Here is a 16,652-nt window from a genome sequence, read left to right on the forward strand (position 1 = left end):
AGCTAAAAACCCTAGTAGCACATGACGTACGACAATATCGTAAAAATACCAATGCTATATCGCTGTGTCATTGTGTCACAATATAAAACGATGTCTAATCTAACAGAGTGTGCGCTATTGTGACAGTATCGTTATGCGTCATTGTAACGATGACGCAAGCGTCATTATGCAGTCATCCTTTCCCATAGTTACGATATCTTCCTATATCGTTTATGCGTCATTGTAACCATAACGTAAGCGTCATCGTGTCGCAATGAGAGAGGGGTGTAAAATTTCAAAAATTTGAAATTTTTAAATAAAACTGGATTATTTTTTATTTATTCTATTTTATTCATAAAATAACAGTACAGCTTTGAAATATGATTATAATAAAAATAATTTTGTAAAAATATCGTTTCTCGTAATATCGTGACGATGACGCGCTATACAGCAAAAACAATATACGGCAATGACGTACAGATGACGCCACGATATGGTGTGCTACTACGGAAAGCTATCTTTTTAAAACTTGAACTTAGAAAGGTTTCGAAATGGGAAGTTTGAGCGACGAGCATGTTGGGTGCTGGGAACATTTTGGGCTCCCAGCACATTGGGCCCAATGATCCCATCGCCCAAAATGCTCGGCGCCCAATGTTACAGGCGCTCAATATGCTCGGCGCCCAAAGTTCCTAGATTATCGGAAAGGTTTACGCTGGAGAGTCACTTACCTTGCCTCTCCTTCTCTGACCTGGCTCAACAGAGCCTAAAATGGCGTTTTTGGGACATCAGTAATTTCTTACAATTTCCCAAGCGATTCCCCCTCCTCCTTCCTCGTCTTGTAATAAAGCCAATAGCTTTAAAATGTTTTAAGGTGTAGGTATAAAGACTCCCAAAGTTAATTATTACCTAAAGATAGCTTTGTTTTTAGAGCTTAACTCTTCCTTGGACACCCCCAAACCCTTTTACGTTGAAAGGTGTCCGTAGGAGAGTACTCTCACCCTTCCAAAGTTTCGCTTATACAGGCTAAAATTGCGTTTTAAAATTCAATATGAAAAAGTTTCAAGAGCAGCGCCAACCCTGACCTTTTAAGTAATACACTATAAAAATCATTTCTAGGCCTTGAATTTCAGAAGTTTTCCGGGGGAGGTATTCCTTTATTCCACCTCCATTTCCCTTGCGTTAATACCAAAAAACAGACATTGCATGCTTTTGATTTCCATTATGAAAATTTCCAAAGTAGATCCCCCTCTCATTTTCTTCAAAGATAGCGAAAGATATATAGCAGAAAATTGATTTCAGTTTCGATACCGTTACAAAACGAAGTCCCGTTTTAAGGTGCAATTTCAAAAAAATTCCGGACTAGAGCCACTTAACTTCTCTTTCAGTAACAAGACATCCCCTTAACATCACCAAAAGATCATAGGCGGCTGTACCAAAAAAGGGGTTAAACGAAGTGTAGAGGTTGGGGGGGGGGGGGAACCACTGAAGCTTTTTTTTTAAATTATTATTCGTGAAATTGGGCTATAGTATTCTTGGCTTTTAATACTACTGATTCAATTTACTTCTTAAACTGTAAAATATGGCCTCGAAATTCGGGGCGGAGAATCACTTCAGATTTTTCCTTTCAATTTTAAAATTCCATTTTTATGAAATAAGATGAGTAATGTCCCTTTATTTGGAATATTTAGTTCATACTTTCGTGAAATAAATCAATTTACTCTATAAAAAATTAAAAAATCATTTTTCAATCGGTGTCTTTGTTCATCCTCTTATATTAACGAAAAGCACCAAAAATTGCAATTTTAGTTTAACTCGTTACCTTCAAATTACTAATAGATTCACCTCCTCCCACCCTTTTTCCTGCGATTAAATCTTAAAATTTTATTGTGGTCCTTTCCAAAAAAGGAATGGGGAGGCCGTCATTTAGGGATTCAGGAGGAGCAATTGCCCCCACCCCCCATGTGCTAGGTCGAATCTTTTTTTTTTTTTTGAAGTTCTAAATTTTATGTCAATGAAACGTTGCCCCAGAGGCTGCGACTGGGACTGAAGAGTGCGGGGGGTGGGGGGGGGGGAAAGAAAAACCTAAAAGCCATAGGATTTTTAGTGGCAGCAAAAAAATGAGAAAAAAAAGTGTAAAATTTTGTTAGGGCTGGTTTTGAGAGCAGATGAGGGGTAATTGATGTGAACTCACTTATTTCTTAAGACGTTGATGAATTTTGTAATAACTTTCTTCGAAGAAACACTTAGACTTACAATAGTTACCAGAAGTTTTTTGAGATGTCGCAAAAGGTTGGTAAAATTTTCATTAAACAACTACACTCCTGTTTGTGAACATTGCAACACCATGAAGGAAGCATCATAGTTGAATAAAATTCAATACCCAGTTGAGTGATAATGGTACAAATAAATGATTACATTTTCAAACCAAACAAACAATAAAAAGAGATAGAAAATTTTGTGGGGCCACCACGCGTCGCAATAAGAGCTGCTACACGACTCGACATGGAGTGAAACAAAGTTTGAATATCTGCCTGCGGAAGAGTATTGGCGATTCCAATGAGAAAAAGTGGGCGTTGCCCGGATGATCAATGTCGGACCGAAACCTGTAACTAACCGTGGCCGTAATCGCATTTTACATAGCAAGCTTTGTTGATTTTCCCATTTGTTGCGAGCTCTAGCCTATTTCGCATTTCTTTTTACATAATAATCTCTTATTTGTGCAGTATTTTTATATATTTCAGTGTTAGGGGGGGTATTATGTTTAGTTTCGTCCAGTGTTGTAGTATAATATCTGTACAACTGTCATTAATGTCAAGTAGTACTAACATAGCTTCCTTGTTATGTTTTACGTTATCGGTGTGAATTTATAATGTTACTGATATAGCGTTTGACTCCGCATTGCATGTTTCGAGTGTTTTTTATCTCTTAATTGCAAAAAGATAATTGTACCCCGTGTGCTTTTATTATTTTAAACATTTTCTGGCAGAAGAGATTCGTTACAGCGGAATGTTTTGAAAATCAAATGATACTGCAATACGCTTTTGTTCACTGCTCATTTTTACTTATTTCAAGTTAATTTCTCTTCATTTCCATGCACTTTCTTTAAAAAATTTTATCAGAAGTACACATTGCAATAGTGGCTTTGTTTATACTCGATGAGTGGTATTTGTAATGTAAAACTAAAGTGCAAACATCTAACAGTCTCAGACTAATTTTAGCATTTGATAATGCATAGGTAAAAACAAAAACTTAGGAAATGCTACACATGATAGATAAATTTTGTCTCCCCTTATATATCGAACGTTAAAAATTATCCAATGTCCAAATATCTTATGAGAAATATTAATGTTTTAAAAATGGTCTTGAGATATAAAAATTGAATTCTAAAAAACTTCCATACATACTGATGCATGTTTAGTTGGATAAACAAACACTGAAAGATAGATGGTTTGTTTTTAGTCAAAAAAAGGGGGAATTTCTGAGTTTTGGGGAGGGGTATGTCCTCTACTCCTTTGCTACATCCTTGTATTCAGTTTGTGATGTATTGAAAACTTTTTACAAAAGTCTCAAGTGGTTTGATTGAAAAGAATACAGGGAATGAAGTCCCGTTGTGACGAACTTTCAATGAAATATTCGTTTCAACGTAAAAAAAAAAAAAATTGATTCCTGGTCTGATTTTCAATGCATTGCTTAAATTCCATTGCAACAAAATTCCCGGTGCAATGTACAAAATGTGAGGCTCCTTGAAGTTTGTGGTAGGGAGATTTCAGTGTACATAAATTTGTAGGGTTTAAAAATACACTTAGTTGAAGACTTTTGATATCTATAAGTTGCAAATGAGCTCAAAAGAGTATATTTATTATTACATACTTTATGTTTTAATCATAGTAAAATTTTCATGTTGTGGTTTTTTTCTGTGATTCAAAAGATGACTAAAGTAAGGCTAATACAGTGTATACCGGTTAATTGAATAAACTGCATTGATAATATCAAATCGTCAAAAATAACAAAATTCAGCGTTTATTGAAGCTGTTTAGAAGAAAGTTGATTCATATAGGCTGCGGCCATTGTAACAACAAGATCCGTGGGGCCCATAACATCGGGAAATCACTTCAGTGATAGAAAGAGGGGACCCTCGGAGAGTGATGCAACAACAAGAAAGTTTATAGTTATTGTATTCAAGTTAAAGGACCCTGGTGCATTGGCAAGCAAATGCAGAACTATGTGGACAAAAAGCATTTCGTTGACCCTGTTCTTGTCATTTTTGCAGAAGATTTAATTCAAGTATCACACTTGTTCCTTTCAAAACTAGCTGGTTTATCAATATTGGCAGATTTAATAAACAAAATTATCTGTCATATTGGTAACTTGCTAATCAATTATTTCGGCATCACAGTGCTATGGATAAAATTGGAGTAGAAATTAGAAAATGTTCTTTGCTATTGCTTCAGAGAGAATTTGATTTAGGATTGATTGGCTGGAAGAACCTGAAAACTGGAAACAAAACATCCCATTTTTTGAAACCTGTGAAAATATATTTCGTAGTACAGTCCATGTCACAATTGTTGGAATTTTTCTGTGGGCAAATCTACTTAAAAAGTGATTAAAAATGAAATTAATCCTGGCTAATCAAATCAATCATTGTCAAAACAAGTTTTCTTCTAGAAGAATCACCGTTTAACAAGTTTGCAAGCCTCGTTCTTAATAGAGGTAATCTATTTTTGTAGTTTACCGAGTGGCACTGATAGTGAGTTGATCTACATATTGATATATCTGCTACAATTTTATTGTGTTTAAATGTTGTGCTGTCACTTTTTAAGTGTACAGAAAATGTAACTCAAATAAAGTATTTCTCATACATTCACTAACTTTTATTTCAGTTTGAACTACGATTGGCAAAAACCAGTTTTATTTTTTCCAAGAAGAAATATTAAAATATCGAAGCTAAAACTGGGGGGGGGGGGGGAGTCAGGTTTGTAAAGTGTAAATGTCAATATAATTTTATTTTTCGGGAAAAGATTTTATAGAGAAAAGAAAATTTTACAGTTAGCTTGAGATAACTTGAAACCTCATAAGTCTAATATTCCTTCATCTTGATGTTTACAATAGGCCTCAAACCCTTGACAAGGCTATGGGAACTTCCCATAACTCAAAGGTTTTAGCTGGTTGCTAGAACTTCAAGTTGTCTAGAGTTGACTGTATTCATATTTCTCATTTTATGTTTCAGTTAATGCCCACAGACATATCTAGAGGAAGTAGGCGGGTAGGAAGAGCCGCTGCCTGTCTTCTTTACTAATAATAAATCTGAAAATCTCTCTGTCTGGATCTCTGTAACGCGCATAGCGCCTAGACCGTTCGGCCGATTTCATGAAATTCGGCATAAAGTTAGGTTGTAGTATGGGTTTGTGCACCTTGAAGCGATTTTTGGTAAATTCGATGTGGTTCTTTTTCTATTCCAATTTTATGAACACAACTATCATAAGATGGAGGAGTAAATTGCGAAGTTATCATAACGTAGAACCGTAACATGGGCACAAGTCAACTGGCGAGAAAATTCACCACACATTGATAACATTGTAAATACACTGGCGAACCAAAAGACCTTTTAATTTTTCTATTACGGGCAAAGCCTGCGGTACCACTAGTTATAAAATAAAAGTATTTGAATCAAAATAGATTTAAACATTTAAATTTTGATGAATTGATTTTTTTTTTTTTTTCAATTTCAAAAGAAAACTGAGTTTGGCTTTAGTAACTTTGTAACAGATTGAGTGTATTATTTTTTTAATTTTTTTATCACCCAGATATTACGACTAACCCCAATTTAACGTATAAAAGTTTCAGTCCCGATGATTTCGTTAAATCTGTGTTCAACTGTAGCTATGACAGAGTAGTGCCGCTACTTCCGACCACTGACCTAGTTAGATCATGACTATCAGATGAATCCATGTACTGGAAAGAAAATACTTTCTTAGCAGAATTTTGATGACCCTCACTTAGTTCCTTAATCAGGAGTTATATTAATTTGCTTTTGGAATGATTTTCTTTATTTTTTATTAATGATTATGCTATTAGGATTTTAAATGGAACTAGATTGAAATTTCACATTAGACACAAAATAGATAAACTATTTTAAATTGGTATTAAAAAAAATAACATACAGATTTTAAAAAAATAACTCGACATTAGATATTCTGTTCAAATTTTTATTGAATATTCGGTATTCAATTCATCTCTTCCAACAGCAATATGATTACTAGATATTAACAGCTGCTTTTAACTGAATCATTTTGTCGAGTAATTGATTAGATACTTCATGGAACAAAATTTTTTCTATTTAATATAAGAATGAAGTTTTGACTATTTTTCTTCAATCGCTATCGCCATGAATCCAATCCAGTGTTTATGTTGAGAGCCAAGATAAGGAAAATGCCTTAGTATTTGCAACAACTATCATAATTTTATAGGATATAATGTATGCCGAGTTATAGAATCAATGTAAATTTAATAACCGACTAATGCTATGCATTTCCAACATGTGCACTTTAAAGTAAATCATTAATCGTGTAATGGTATGCTTTTTACTGTCACCGAACGAGTGTTTCTTAAAGCCTGGTACTGTTGCTGAACAACATATTGTGCCTGGCAATAAAGTGTCCGAATGAAAAAATGATTTTTACAAGCAATAAATAAAAACCTAATGAATTTGTGCTGCATCCAAAAACATTACTTTTAACAGCATTTAATAATTAAGGTAGGGAGATCGAGTTGAACATTTTAAAAATAACTCTTAAACATTTACAACATTTAGCATTTTCAACAAAAAATGCTAAATTTATTATAATTAACAACCATTACATATTGAGATTCCACGAGACAGAAGAAAATTTGAGAGTTTTGATAAAAGTTATGAAAATAAGCAAGTCGAAGGGCTGACATTCTTTTTTATTGATATCGTTCAACATTCTATAGTATGATGCTTTGATTACACGTTTTAAATTTAAGAGATAGTATCGACAGCAAGTTCATGCATCATTCAAGGATAAAAATTATCTTTCAATGATTTTCATTCAAAAATGTCGATATTTTTTACTTTTTCAATAATCAAAGCAATTTAAACATTTGAAGGAATAGAACAAAAAAAAAAAAAAAACTGTTGCCGGTGGACTCGAAAGTAAGACTCTAGATTCATTTTCACTCCTCAAAAATGCCCTCTTTCCCCCAGTCTCAGAGTGGATGAAATTGATGGAAAACACGAACTTTGTACATATAGTTTTCCTTGAGCTACATGTTTCACAAAACTTGGAGAATTATATGATTGCTAATACCAGGTGGAAATGTTTTCTGTCACTAAGTTTTACCGTTGATAAAGATTGCTGGGGATTGAATTCAAAAAACAGCAAACTAAATTTGAGATAGAGGTTTTTGTAAAATGAACAACACTGAATTAATGCTGTAAATGCCAAGAAAATTTAAATTTCAGTATAGAGAGGTTGTCGAGAAACAGGGCCAAACACTTTAATTCCGAACAAAATTCGTCAAGTTTAGAGTATTAAAATTAAAACATCAAGGTAGAGGAAAACAACAAAAAAAGATGGATATTCATCAAAAGATGGGGCTGAGGAGTCTATTTATAACTTCAGAATTTTTACTATTTTACTCATTTTTTACAGATTTCAGAACAAGGTAATTTTGGGTTTATGTCACACACTAATTAAAATTTTCTTGCAGCAAATTCTTAAGGAGCTTTATTCTTGAATAGGCCTTGACAACATCAATATTTGCAGCGAAGCACTTTAATCAGATTTAATTTACAACACAAGCCTTTATCAGATGTGTTTACCTTTCGAAAGGTAATACTTTTCTGCTGAAACATTCATTGAAACATTTTTCTTCTGAAACTGCTTTGAAGTTATGTATACGAATTTTCAGTACTTGCAGCTTCATTCTCTCATGGAAATTCAGCATTTAAAATGTCAACATGCCAGTAAGATCGTTTGCAAGGCAGAACAAATTTATAAAACACTTCTGACTGTGCAACGATCCAACTAGTTAAAACGAAGTATAAATCCATATCATTCATATAGAGTTGACAGGAACAAATCACCTGAAGAAAATTCTCAAGCTCAAAATGCATCATCTTCACTCCAAAACATATTAAACTCAAGATACGCACGATTCAGTAACAACATCACAAAAAGGTAACAAAAGCTATTTCACAACATATCGATTAGCAAAACTAAATATTATATTCAGGAATATGTTTCACAATAATAGCGACCGAAACAAAGATGACATTTCACATAAATAAGGCATAACTAGCGAAGTAAATGTCCATCACTTAACACTGTGCAAATGTAAACAAGCACATTATACAGACGGCTCTAGACAAATCACCAAGCGTAAAATCCACAACCGAGCTATTTTAATTGAAACTTTATTCCATCTAAGACACAAACAATTCGTTAATTTCGCCAAAATCTTTTTTTGAGATTAAGAAATACGAAAACAAATGACTTCGATTAACATGCGTTTGCTATTCAGAGGAACAGTGGTTAAAGGGCTATTTTGGTTAATCGTGACGCCAGAAGAGGGCGTCTTGGACCGCTGGAATCGCCACACTATTTACCACAGTTAACTGCTTGAATACTAAGGGTGCATTCGGAAACGCGGATCGGTCGCCTCGATGCAACCGCAAGCGTTCGGAAACGCTTGCGGTGGAACCGGTGACGTCACTTAACCGCGTTCGGAAACACTGCGGTTGTTTTCTGGCGGTCGACTTGGTAGCAACCTGTGGCACCGCTGTCTGGAAGCGGTTAGCGAGATCACAAACGTCACAAAGTCTGTGATCCGGTCGTGTTTCATGTTTTGATCGTAACGCACGTGACTTGCCTATTATGAAAGTTACGCGTTGATTGGAGTGTCGTTTGCTGCTGAACTAGAACTACCGCGGTTTAACCACGAGCGTTCGGAAACACAGCTGTTCTACCGGAATTCCTAGAGAAATTCCAAATACGTCATAACCACACCGGACTAACCACGCGGTGTAACCGGTGGATCGTTTCCGAACGCAGCCTAACTGGAGTGCTGTTTGTTAAGAAATAATAATACAAATTAATATCTATCTGTAAAATACCAGTATTTTTCATAAACTAACTTAAATTTCAACATTTTAATTGTGAATGACAGCGAAAACAAAGTTTCGCTACTAAACCATAGCGTTCTATGAGACCGGTAGCGAACGCAAAACTTGAGTGGCAATGAACGTTTGTTTACATTAAAGTCACGTGGTCAGTTTTTGTGACAGCTTGTTTGAATATTCAGATTGAAAACTAGCATTTGCTGTTTTACTTAAAATTCTGGGGGGGAAAAAAACTGTTTTAAGGTGATTTTGTATCCAAGATTTGTTGAGTAAGTGCTGTAATTGTACGTTAAATAGCATAGCAATGTTGGAAAGCATTTTACATCCTATACATCTAAAAGAGTTAGCAAAGCAGTGGATGCTGGAAGACGTTACAAATTATGATTTTGGAGGAGGTGTTGTTGGAGACACTGAGTGTGAATTCACTATTTTTATGAAAAGTCCTGGAGTTCTTGCTGGTATTCCGTTTGCGAATGCAGTATTTTCTGAGCTTGGCTTGAAGGCAAACTGGATTCACAAAGAAGGAGAGAAAATTTTCCCAATCACACCGGTTGTTAAAATATTCGGTTCTGCTAGAAAACTTTTGTTGGCAGAACGTATAGTGTTAAATGTTTTGAGCCGGGCTAGTGGTGTTGCTACTATTGCTTCGAATATGAAGTCTCAGTTGGAAAGTGTAGGATGGAAAGGTGCACTAGCTGGCACACGTAAAACTACGCCTGGCTTTAGAATGGTTGAAAAATATGCTTTGCTAGTTGGCGGAGCAGACACGCATCGTTATGATTTGTCCAGCATGGTTATGTTGAAAGACAATCACGTGACAATTTCTGGATCAATAGAAACGGTAAGTTTTTCAAAACATTTTATTCTTAGAACATCAAGAGACATAATATTCCGCAATATAACAAGAATCTTTGATGTCTGTGTCAAACTGTTGTATAACGAGGTTCTACTGTATTGTTACTGGGGGATGCTTTTTTTGGATGTCATTTCGTGAAGCCTGGGACGATTGCCCCCCTCCCCGGATGGCCCTGCTTTTTAGTGCAAACTTAGCTTATAGAAATAGTCAGTCTTAAGAGTTAAAAGACATTTTAATATTTTATTCTTGGAATTTCAATGAGAGGAAACTTATTGAAATTTAAATCATATTAACCATCTAAGAAAGTTCTTGCTTCTCCCTGTGGAGACTGGAGAAGAATAGTCCCAACGTAGTCTATGCATGTCGTAAAAGACAACTAAAATGGATACCCAATCTAAAGTGTGAGGCACTGTGCTGATGGATGTATGGCATCTGGGTTGAATGATGTCTAAACGGTCCCCTCGAGGAACCAGGCGAAACCTTGTTGTAATTTGCCTTTCTCTCGTACAGGGTGGTTGTGCAGTTGTTGACCTTTTACCACTGCTCAGTTCCTAGCTCCTTTGGAGCTGGATCCTGGCTTGAAGCAGAGAACCAGCAACCTTGCTACTGGAGGAGATGAGGGTGCAGGTCTGCGACCCACTGAAACTGCATTAGGGAGGGGGCAGGGATACTCATTTATGCACAAAAATGCAACGGGTGCAGGCAGAAGACTTACAGAGATTGTTACAGAAGGGGAAAGCTCTGGACCAGTCATTCCTAAGAAAGTAGAAACCAAACGTCATCAACCGGAGGTTTGAACTTCTTCCCCTGCACGAACTGCTGCATCTTAAAGGGTAAGGACTGGTCAACCACAGTCCTATCATCAAGCAGAGTGTATGTTTAAAATGGCTGTTGTGAGAGAAACCTTCCTGTGCGGTGAGGTTATCTCACGATGACATTGAATATATTCAGCTTGTCTTTCTAAGAAGGACATACCCAATTCTCTCTGGCGATCACATTCCATAAATGCAATAGGCTTCTTAAAAAGTTTTAGGAATTCTTTTGCTCTTCTTACTGGATTTTACACTTTAAAGTGGCACCTTGCTATAATGGGTGTCAGTAATGATTCAATTTGCAGAGGTTTCCTCTTAAGGAGGAAACTATTAGTACTCACACCCTGTGTGATTGTGAAATGTTTTCTGCCTGTAGGTTTGAACACGTTGGTCATCATTTGCTTGAACCATGCAAGATTCGTGATATTCCTATTAGGTGTTTGCTGATTCTGCTTCAGCTACTGGTCTCTTTTTAGACTTCTGTTTGGGGACTAGTACAATAGACCTCTGGTCGCAGTGCTTGATTCGGTTGAGCCCCCCTTACATTCATTTCAAGAAGGTTCTTCTGCCTTTATAGGAGTTTAGTAAGACCTCATTTGGTGTATGCTGTTCAGTTTTGGTCACCTTATCTGAGGAAAGATATATCTGAATTGAAAAGGTTTCAAAGAAAGGTAACTAGACTAGTAAAGGGACTTTCAGATTTAGATTATGATACCAGTCTTAATATGTATAGCTTGGAGCAAAGAAGAGTCAGAGGGGACATGATTCAGAAGTTGTTTAAATTTATCCAAATAAAAGATATTAATAGATTAAATTTTTGCACAGAGAGCAGGACGAGTGGTCATTGTTTTTAGTTATTCAAATCCAGTAGCGTAACTATGGGGTCTAGCGCCCCTGGCAAACTAAAGAAATTATGCCCCCCCCCCTCCCAGAGTCTTCACGTGGGAAGTCATCAGAGGTCATTGTGACTTCCCAAAAAATTTTTTTTTGGGGAGAGAGGGACATTTTGATTAATTGATTTGACAAATAGCAGGCAGCATTGTAATTTTTTTTCTCATTTTCTTTTTTTGAATTGTTTTCAATGATGCCCAATGTTCCTTCTCAGTAGAATATATAAACCCCCTCTAGCTCTTTTTCTTGCAAGTTTTTTTTTTTTTTTTAATTTTTTTAAAGCATTTTTTAAATTCTATAATCAAAAAAAAAAAAAAAAATCAAACATTTTTTAAAAAACAATCAGTTGAAATGCCATTCTCATGGCTGCCGCACCCCGGGCGAGCTACTGTTCAAATCTCAGGCTAACTTGCAAATTAGGAAAAACTAACTTTAGCAGGGGTATCCACCTGGGGGGGGGGAATCACGGTGCAGACTTGGCATTGAAATATTTAGGCGGGTGTTTTAAGGTGTATTTTTCCCTTTGGGTGGGGGTCGTCACAATATTTAGGGGGGCACCCGACTTTAGTAGGGTCATGGACACTTGAAGACTAATAAATTGACTAGGACCAGCCTAGCTGGGCCTATAATAGCCTGATGCAGATCGTCACATTTGTATTATTATTTGTATAACCATTGAGGAAAAATAGACATGGAGAAGGTTTAACCCTATTTTCTTGAATTAGCAACTGTACCATGTGACTTGGGGAGCATTTGAGTTAACCATAATTTGGTTAAATTAATTTACCAATGGTAAATTCTTGCAGGGGTGCCCATCCCCCCATAAGCTTAATGGCACAAATTCCCCCCCCCCCCCAAAAAAAAAATTTCTCGCTTTCGTATTGGGTTAAACATAAACAGTTTTTAGAGTGTATAATTTCCAGTCGAATTTACGGGGGGGGGGGGTAGCGCTAACAAATACCTTTTGAATTGAAATGTTGTTGGATTGTTGACCTGCCTTGCCTTCCCTAATTTTAAAACGTGAACCTTGAGTTTTGGGTACCCCTGAAATTTGCTTACCTCATTATTATTATTATTTTTTTTTTGGTTAATCGTATGAATAATTACAGGGACAACTTTCTGGCTTGGGATGGAGCCATTACTAGATGAACCGTGAAACGGAAATTTATTGTCACTTAAATAGGGGGTGCGGGGAGTTTCTCCACCGGAAAATTTTGAGATTGTAATTTTAAAACCACAGTTTTATACACTTTCTGGTGATGTTAGGAAAATAAAAGGTTTGGTGGCCCCTTCCCGGTAATTTTTCAATATTGAAACTTTAAAAGCGCAATTGTAAATAGTCTAACCGTTGTGTTAAGGAGGGCTTTCCTTTGTTTTCAAAATTGTAGTTCTAAAAATGCAGTTTTAGACTATCTGTGGTAATGTTAAGGAGAGATCATAGGGCTTGCCCTGGAAAATTTTCAAAATTAAAGTCTTAAAAACGCTATCTATGGTTGGGGGACAAGCAGTTTTCTGGAACTGAAGTTCTAAAATTGCAATTGTAGCCGACCTTTGTGACATTAAGAAATACAGTTTTCGGAATTTTCTCGATATTGAAGCCCTAAAAACCAAATTTAAGACGACTTTTTAATAATGTTGACGAGAGTGGGGAGGAGGGACAGGGGCGCTTCTCTCTTAAATTTCCGAACATGTAGCTTTAGAAACGCAGTTTTGATATATCTTGATAATGTTAGTGGAAGGTGAATTTTGGTGCCATTCCCCTGGCAATTTTTTGAAATTGATACTCCAAAAATGCAATTCTAGGCTTGTCTTTAATCGTGTTGAGGAAAGAAGAGGGAATCAGGGGCTCTCTCTCCTATCAATTTTTCAAAATTGCATTACTAGAAGCGCAGTTTTATATGACTCGCTTGATGATAAAGAGGGTGTTATTCTGGGGTTACAGTGGGGGCGCTCTCCTGGAAGTTTTCCAAAATTGAAGTTGCATAGCGAAAAAAAATGGATCACGCCCACCATGACAGATATTTTTCGGAAATCCTCAAATATGGATTCAGCTATTCTGCTCACATCGAAAATCAGAACTCGAGAATTTTAATGAATTAAATATCCTTCTATACATGTCAGATATAGAAGAAAGTAAATATGATTTACGAAAAATAATTTAAATACCTTAAGAACAGACTGTTCTACTTCCATCAGCGAAAACCAACATCACTGAAAGTTTTAATAAAAGTCATCTAATGATAAATGGAAACAATGGAAAATTCTTCATAAGCATAAGCTAGTTAATGAAGAAAATATGTAAATTGTCGATTGGAGGGATAAAAAATATGTAATTTGCAAACTTCTAAGCTAGTTCTTAACGATTGTCAAGGTGCAAATGAATCAATGAAAGATTAGAGCTTACTGGTCAGAATTATTACAATCAATGAAACATTTTTGACCTCCATCCCTCTTATCAATGTCACACGTATTCATCATGTTCAAAATTGTGCTACTTCCAGAAAATTTATAAGATATTGAAAAGAAATCATATCGTCTGATCCAGCTTTGAAACGGACACCAACTCCATGCCGTCTGTGATGCTCCTCTCATTGAAAAGAGACACGGTCATTAAATTTTGAAAAGCGTACCAGGGCCGTCGCAATTTCAAAAACTGGGAGAGGGGGGTGCGCTTTTGGCAGCCCTTTAATTTTTTCAAACGCATGTTCCAATATGCAGAGAGAGAGAGAAGATTTGGCTTCTGGTTTAGCAGGGATAGTCGCATTACTAGACCTTAGTACTAGCAATATAGATATTTGTAAGGATAATATTCAATCAGAATTAGGGGGTGTCGGAGGGCTACCTTCTTGGATTGTTTCACAATTGGAAGACATAAAAGCACAGTTTTAACTATATCTTAAGTTTGGTGAGAAGGGGAGAGGAGTTCCAGGATAGCCTCTCCCGATAATTTTTCCAAATTTAAGTTTCCAACACAATCGTACGTTATATTTAATTATGTTCAGAAGAGGGGGTCCGGAGGCTCTCCCTCGGGAATTTTCAAGACTGTTATTTGAAATATACAGTTTTAAACGATTTATGGTGATGTTAAGGGAGGAAGAGACTCAGGGTCATCGTTCTATAAATTTTCAAAATGCAAACTTTAAGCATGCATTCCCAATTGTGAATTATTTGATTGTGACACGTAAAGGGTGGTCCCGGGGGGGAGGGTTGAAATTTGAAAATTGCAGTTCGAAAAATGCAGTTTTAGACGATCTATGGTGATATTAAGAGGAAAAAAGATGCGGCCTCCCTCCCGCCCCGAATTTTTTTGAAATTTTGAAGTCCAAAAAACGCGATTGTAGACTTTTGAAGGAGTTTTTTTGATTGGAGTTTTTTGAATCAAAGCTCCGAAAACGTAATTTAAGCCAACCTTCAATGAAGGGGGGGGGGTGTTGAAGGGGCTCGCGACCAGAAATGTTTCGTAATTGAAGCGCTAAAAGTGAGATTTAAAACATTTTTCGATGATGTTGGCGAGAGAGATAGGGACACTTTCTCGAAAAAAAATTTCGATAAGTAGAAACTGCAATTTTAGACGATTTTTGGTAATGTTAATGGGTGGAGAGATTCGGAGTCCTCCCCTGGCAAATTTTCAAAATTGAAATTCAATTAAAGCAATCGAAGACGATTTATTAATACTGTTAGAGGGGTAGACGCTTTTGGAGATCTCTCTCCGGAAAAATTTTCTAAATTGAAGCCTTAACAATGAACTTTTTGAGGATCTTCGATAATATTTGGAGGACGACAGTTTCGGGACAACTCAGCGAGTTTTTTTTAAATTAAAGTCCAAAAGATGAAATTTATTCGACCTTGAATGAGGATGAATGATTAATTGAGAGGGCATATCTCGGAGGTTACGTTGGGAGCACTCTCATGATTTTTCGAAATTGCAGTCCTAAATGCTCAGGTGAGGCCATCTTTAATGACGTTAGGCTAAAGGATGGGGTTTGAGAACATTTTTCCAGGATTTTTTCAAAACCTAAATTTTAAAAACTCACTTCCAGGTCAGCTTTGGGAACGTAAAAAGAAGGGTTTGGAGTTCCCCACTCTTCTTTTCAGTTTGACTACGTCCCTCCTATCTTCATTGTCAATTTTAATTACTGATAAACATATTGTGGTAATATTTTCTTACAATTTTCCTTTGCCAAACATGATTATTTGCTTGGATTTTCCATAACAAAACTTTCAATTTCTTCCCTAATATTTTTGCTTTCTTGCAATACAAGTGTTTGCAGCCTTGGAAAAAGAACTTTTAACATTTTGATCAGATGTGGTAATTTTCTGCGATACCTTAGGTCTCTATTCCACTTTATTTTAAATATGCCACCTGCATCTCTTAATCAAGCTGTGATTTACTTACGATTTTTACATTCAAAAATTTATAACTTTTGGTGTGAGTATTCATTACAATACTTTGAATCTCTCTTTGCATTTAACTGTTATTATTATTATTTTTTCTCTATTTCAAATTTATTTCGGTGACCCATACATTTTTCTCCACTTAGCAATGACTTTCAGGACAATATTTTTCATCAAAAAAAAAAAAAAATTACATATGGGAATTTTTTGGCGAACCCTATATTATGGGCTGTTCCAATGAAGCTGTCCTATTTATTTATGAACTGAAGAACCATGAAGCATAGTTTTTATAACCAGGGCCGCCGAGTGACAAGACGTGCAGGTTTTGTTGCATGTCCTCCTTCCCATTATGCTAATTTTACTCTATGAAACAATACTTTAATTTGAGCCGAGCCCATAGTTTCCGACTAGGAAGACATACCCATTCTGCGGTCTAGTGTAGAGTGTATTGTACTGAATACTTTTTTTGCGTTAATAAAAATGTTTGAAGCGTTCATTTCCGCTACTCTTAATAAAAGTAGGACTCGACCAATGCATCGGCCTGGCCGATGGTTCAACAATTTAGCCATCGACATCG

General features: G+C 36.1%; 1 protein-coding gene across 1 annotated transcript; it reads left to right on the forward strand.

Annotated features, from left to right (window-relative positions):
- The first annotated feature begins 9,275 nt into the window (after window positions 1-9,275).
- LOC129232962 (nicotinate-nucleotide pyrophosphorylase [carboxylating]-like) lies at window positions 9,276-10,774 on the forward strand. Its single transcript, XM_054867050.1, has 2 exons — window positions 9,276-9,962; window positions 10,526-10,774. Exons 1-2 carry the CDS (start codon window positions 9,426-9,428, stop codon window positions 10,772-10,774), a joined length of 786 nt encoding a protein of 261 aa, XP_054723025.1. The 5' UTR covers window positions 9,276-9,425.
- The last annotated feature ends 5,878 nt before the right edge of the window (window positions 10,775-16,652 follow it).

The sequence above is a fragment of the Uloborus diversus genome, unplaced genomic scaffold (genome assembly GCF_026930045.1).
Source record: "Uloborus diversus isolate 005 unplaced genomic scaffold, Udiv.v.3.1 scaffold_1403, whole genome shotgun sequence".
NCBI lineage: Eukaryota > Metazoa > Arthropoda > Arachnida > Araneae > Uloboridae > Uloborus > Uloborus diversus.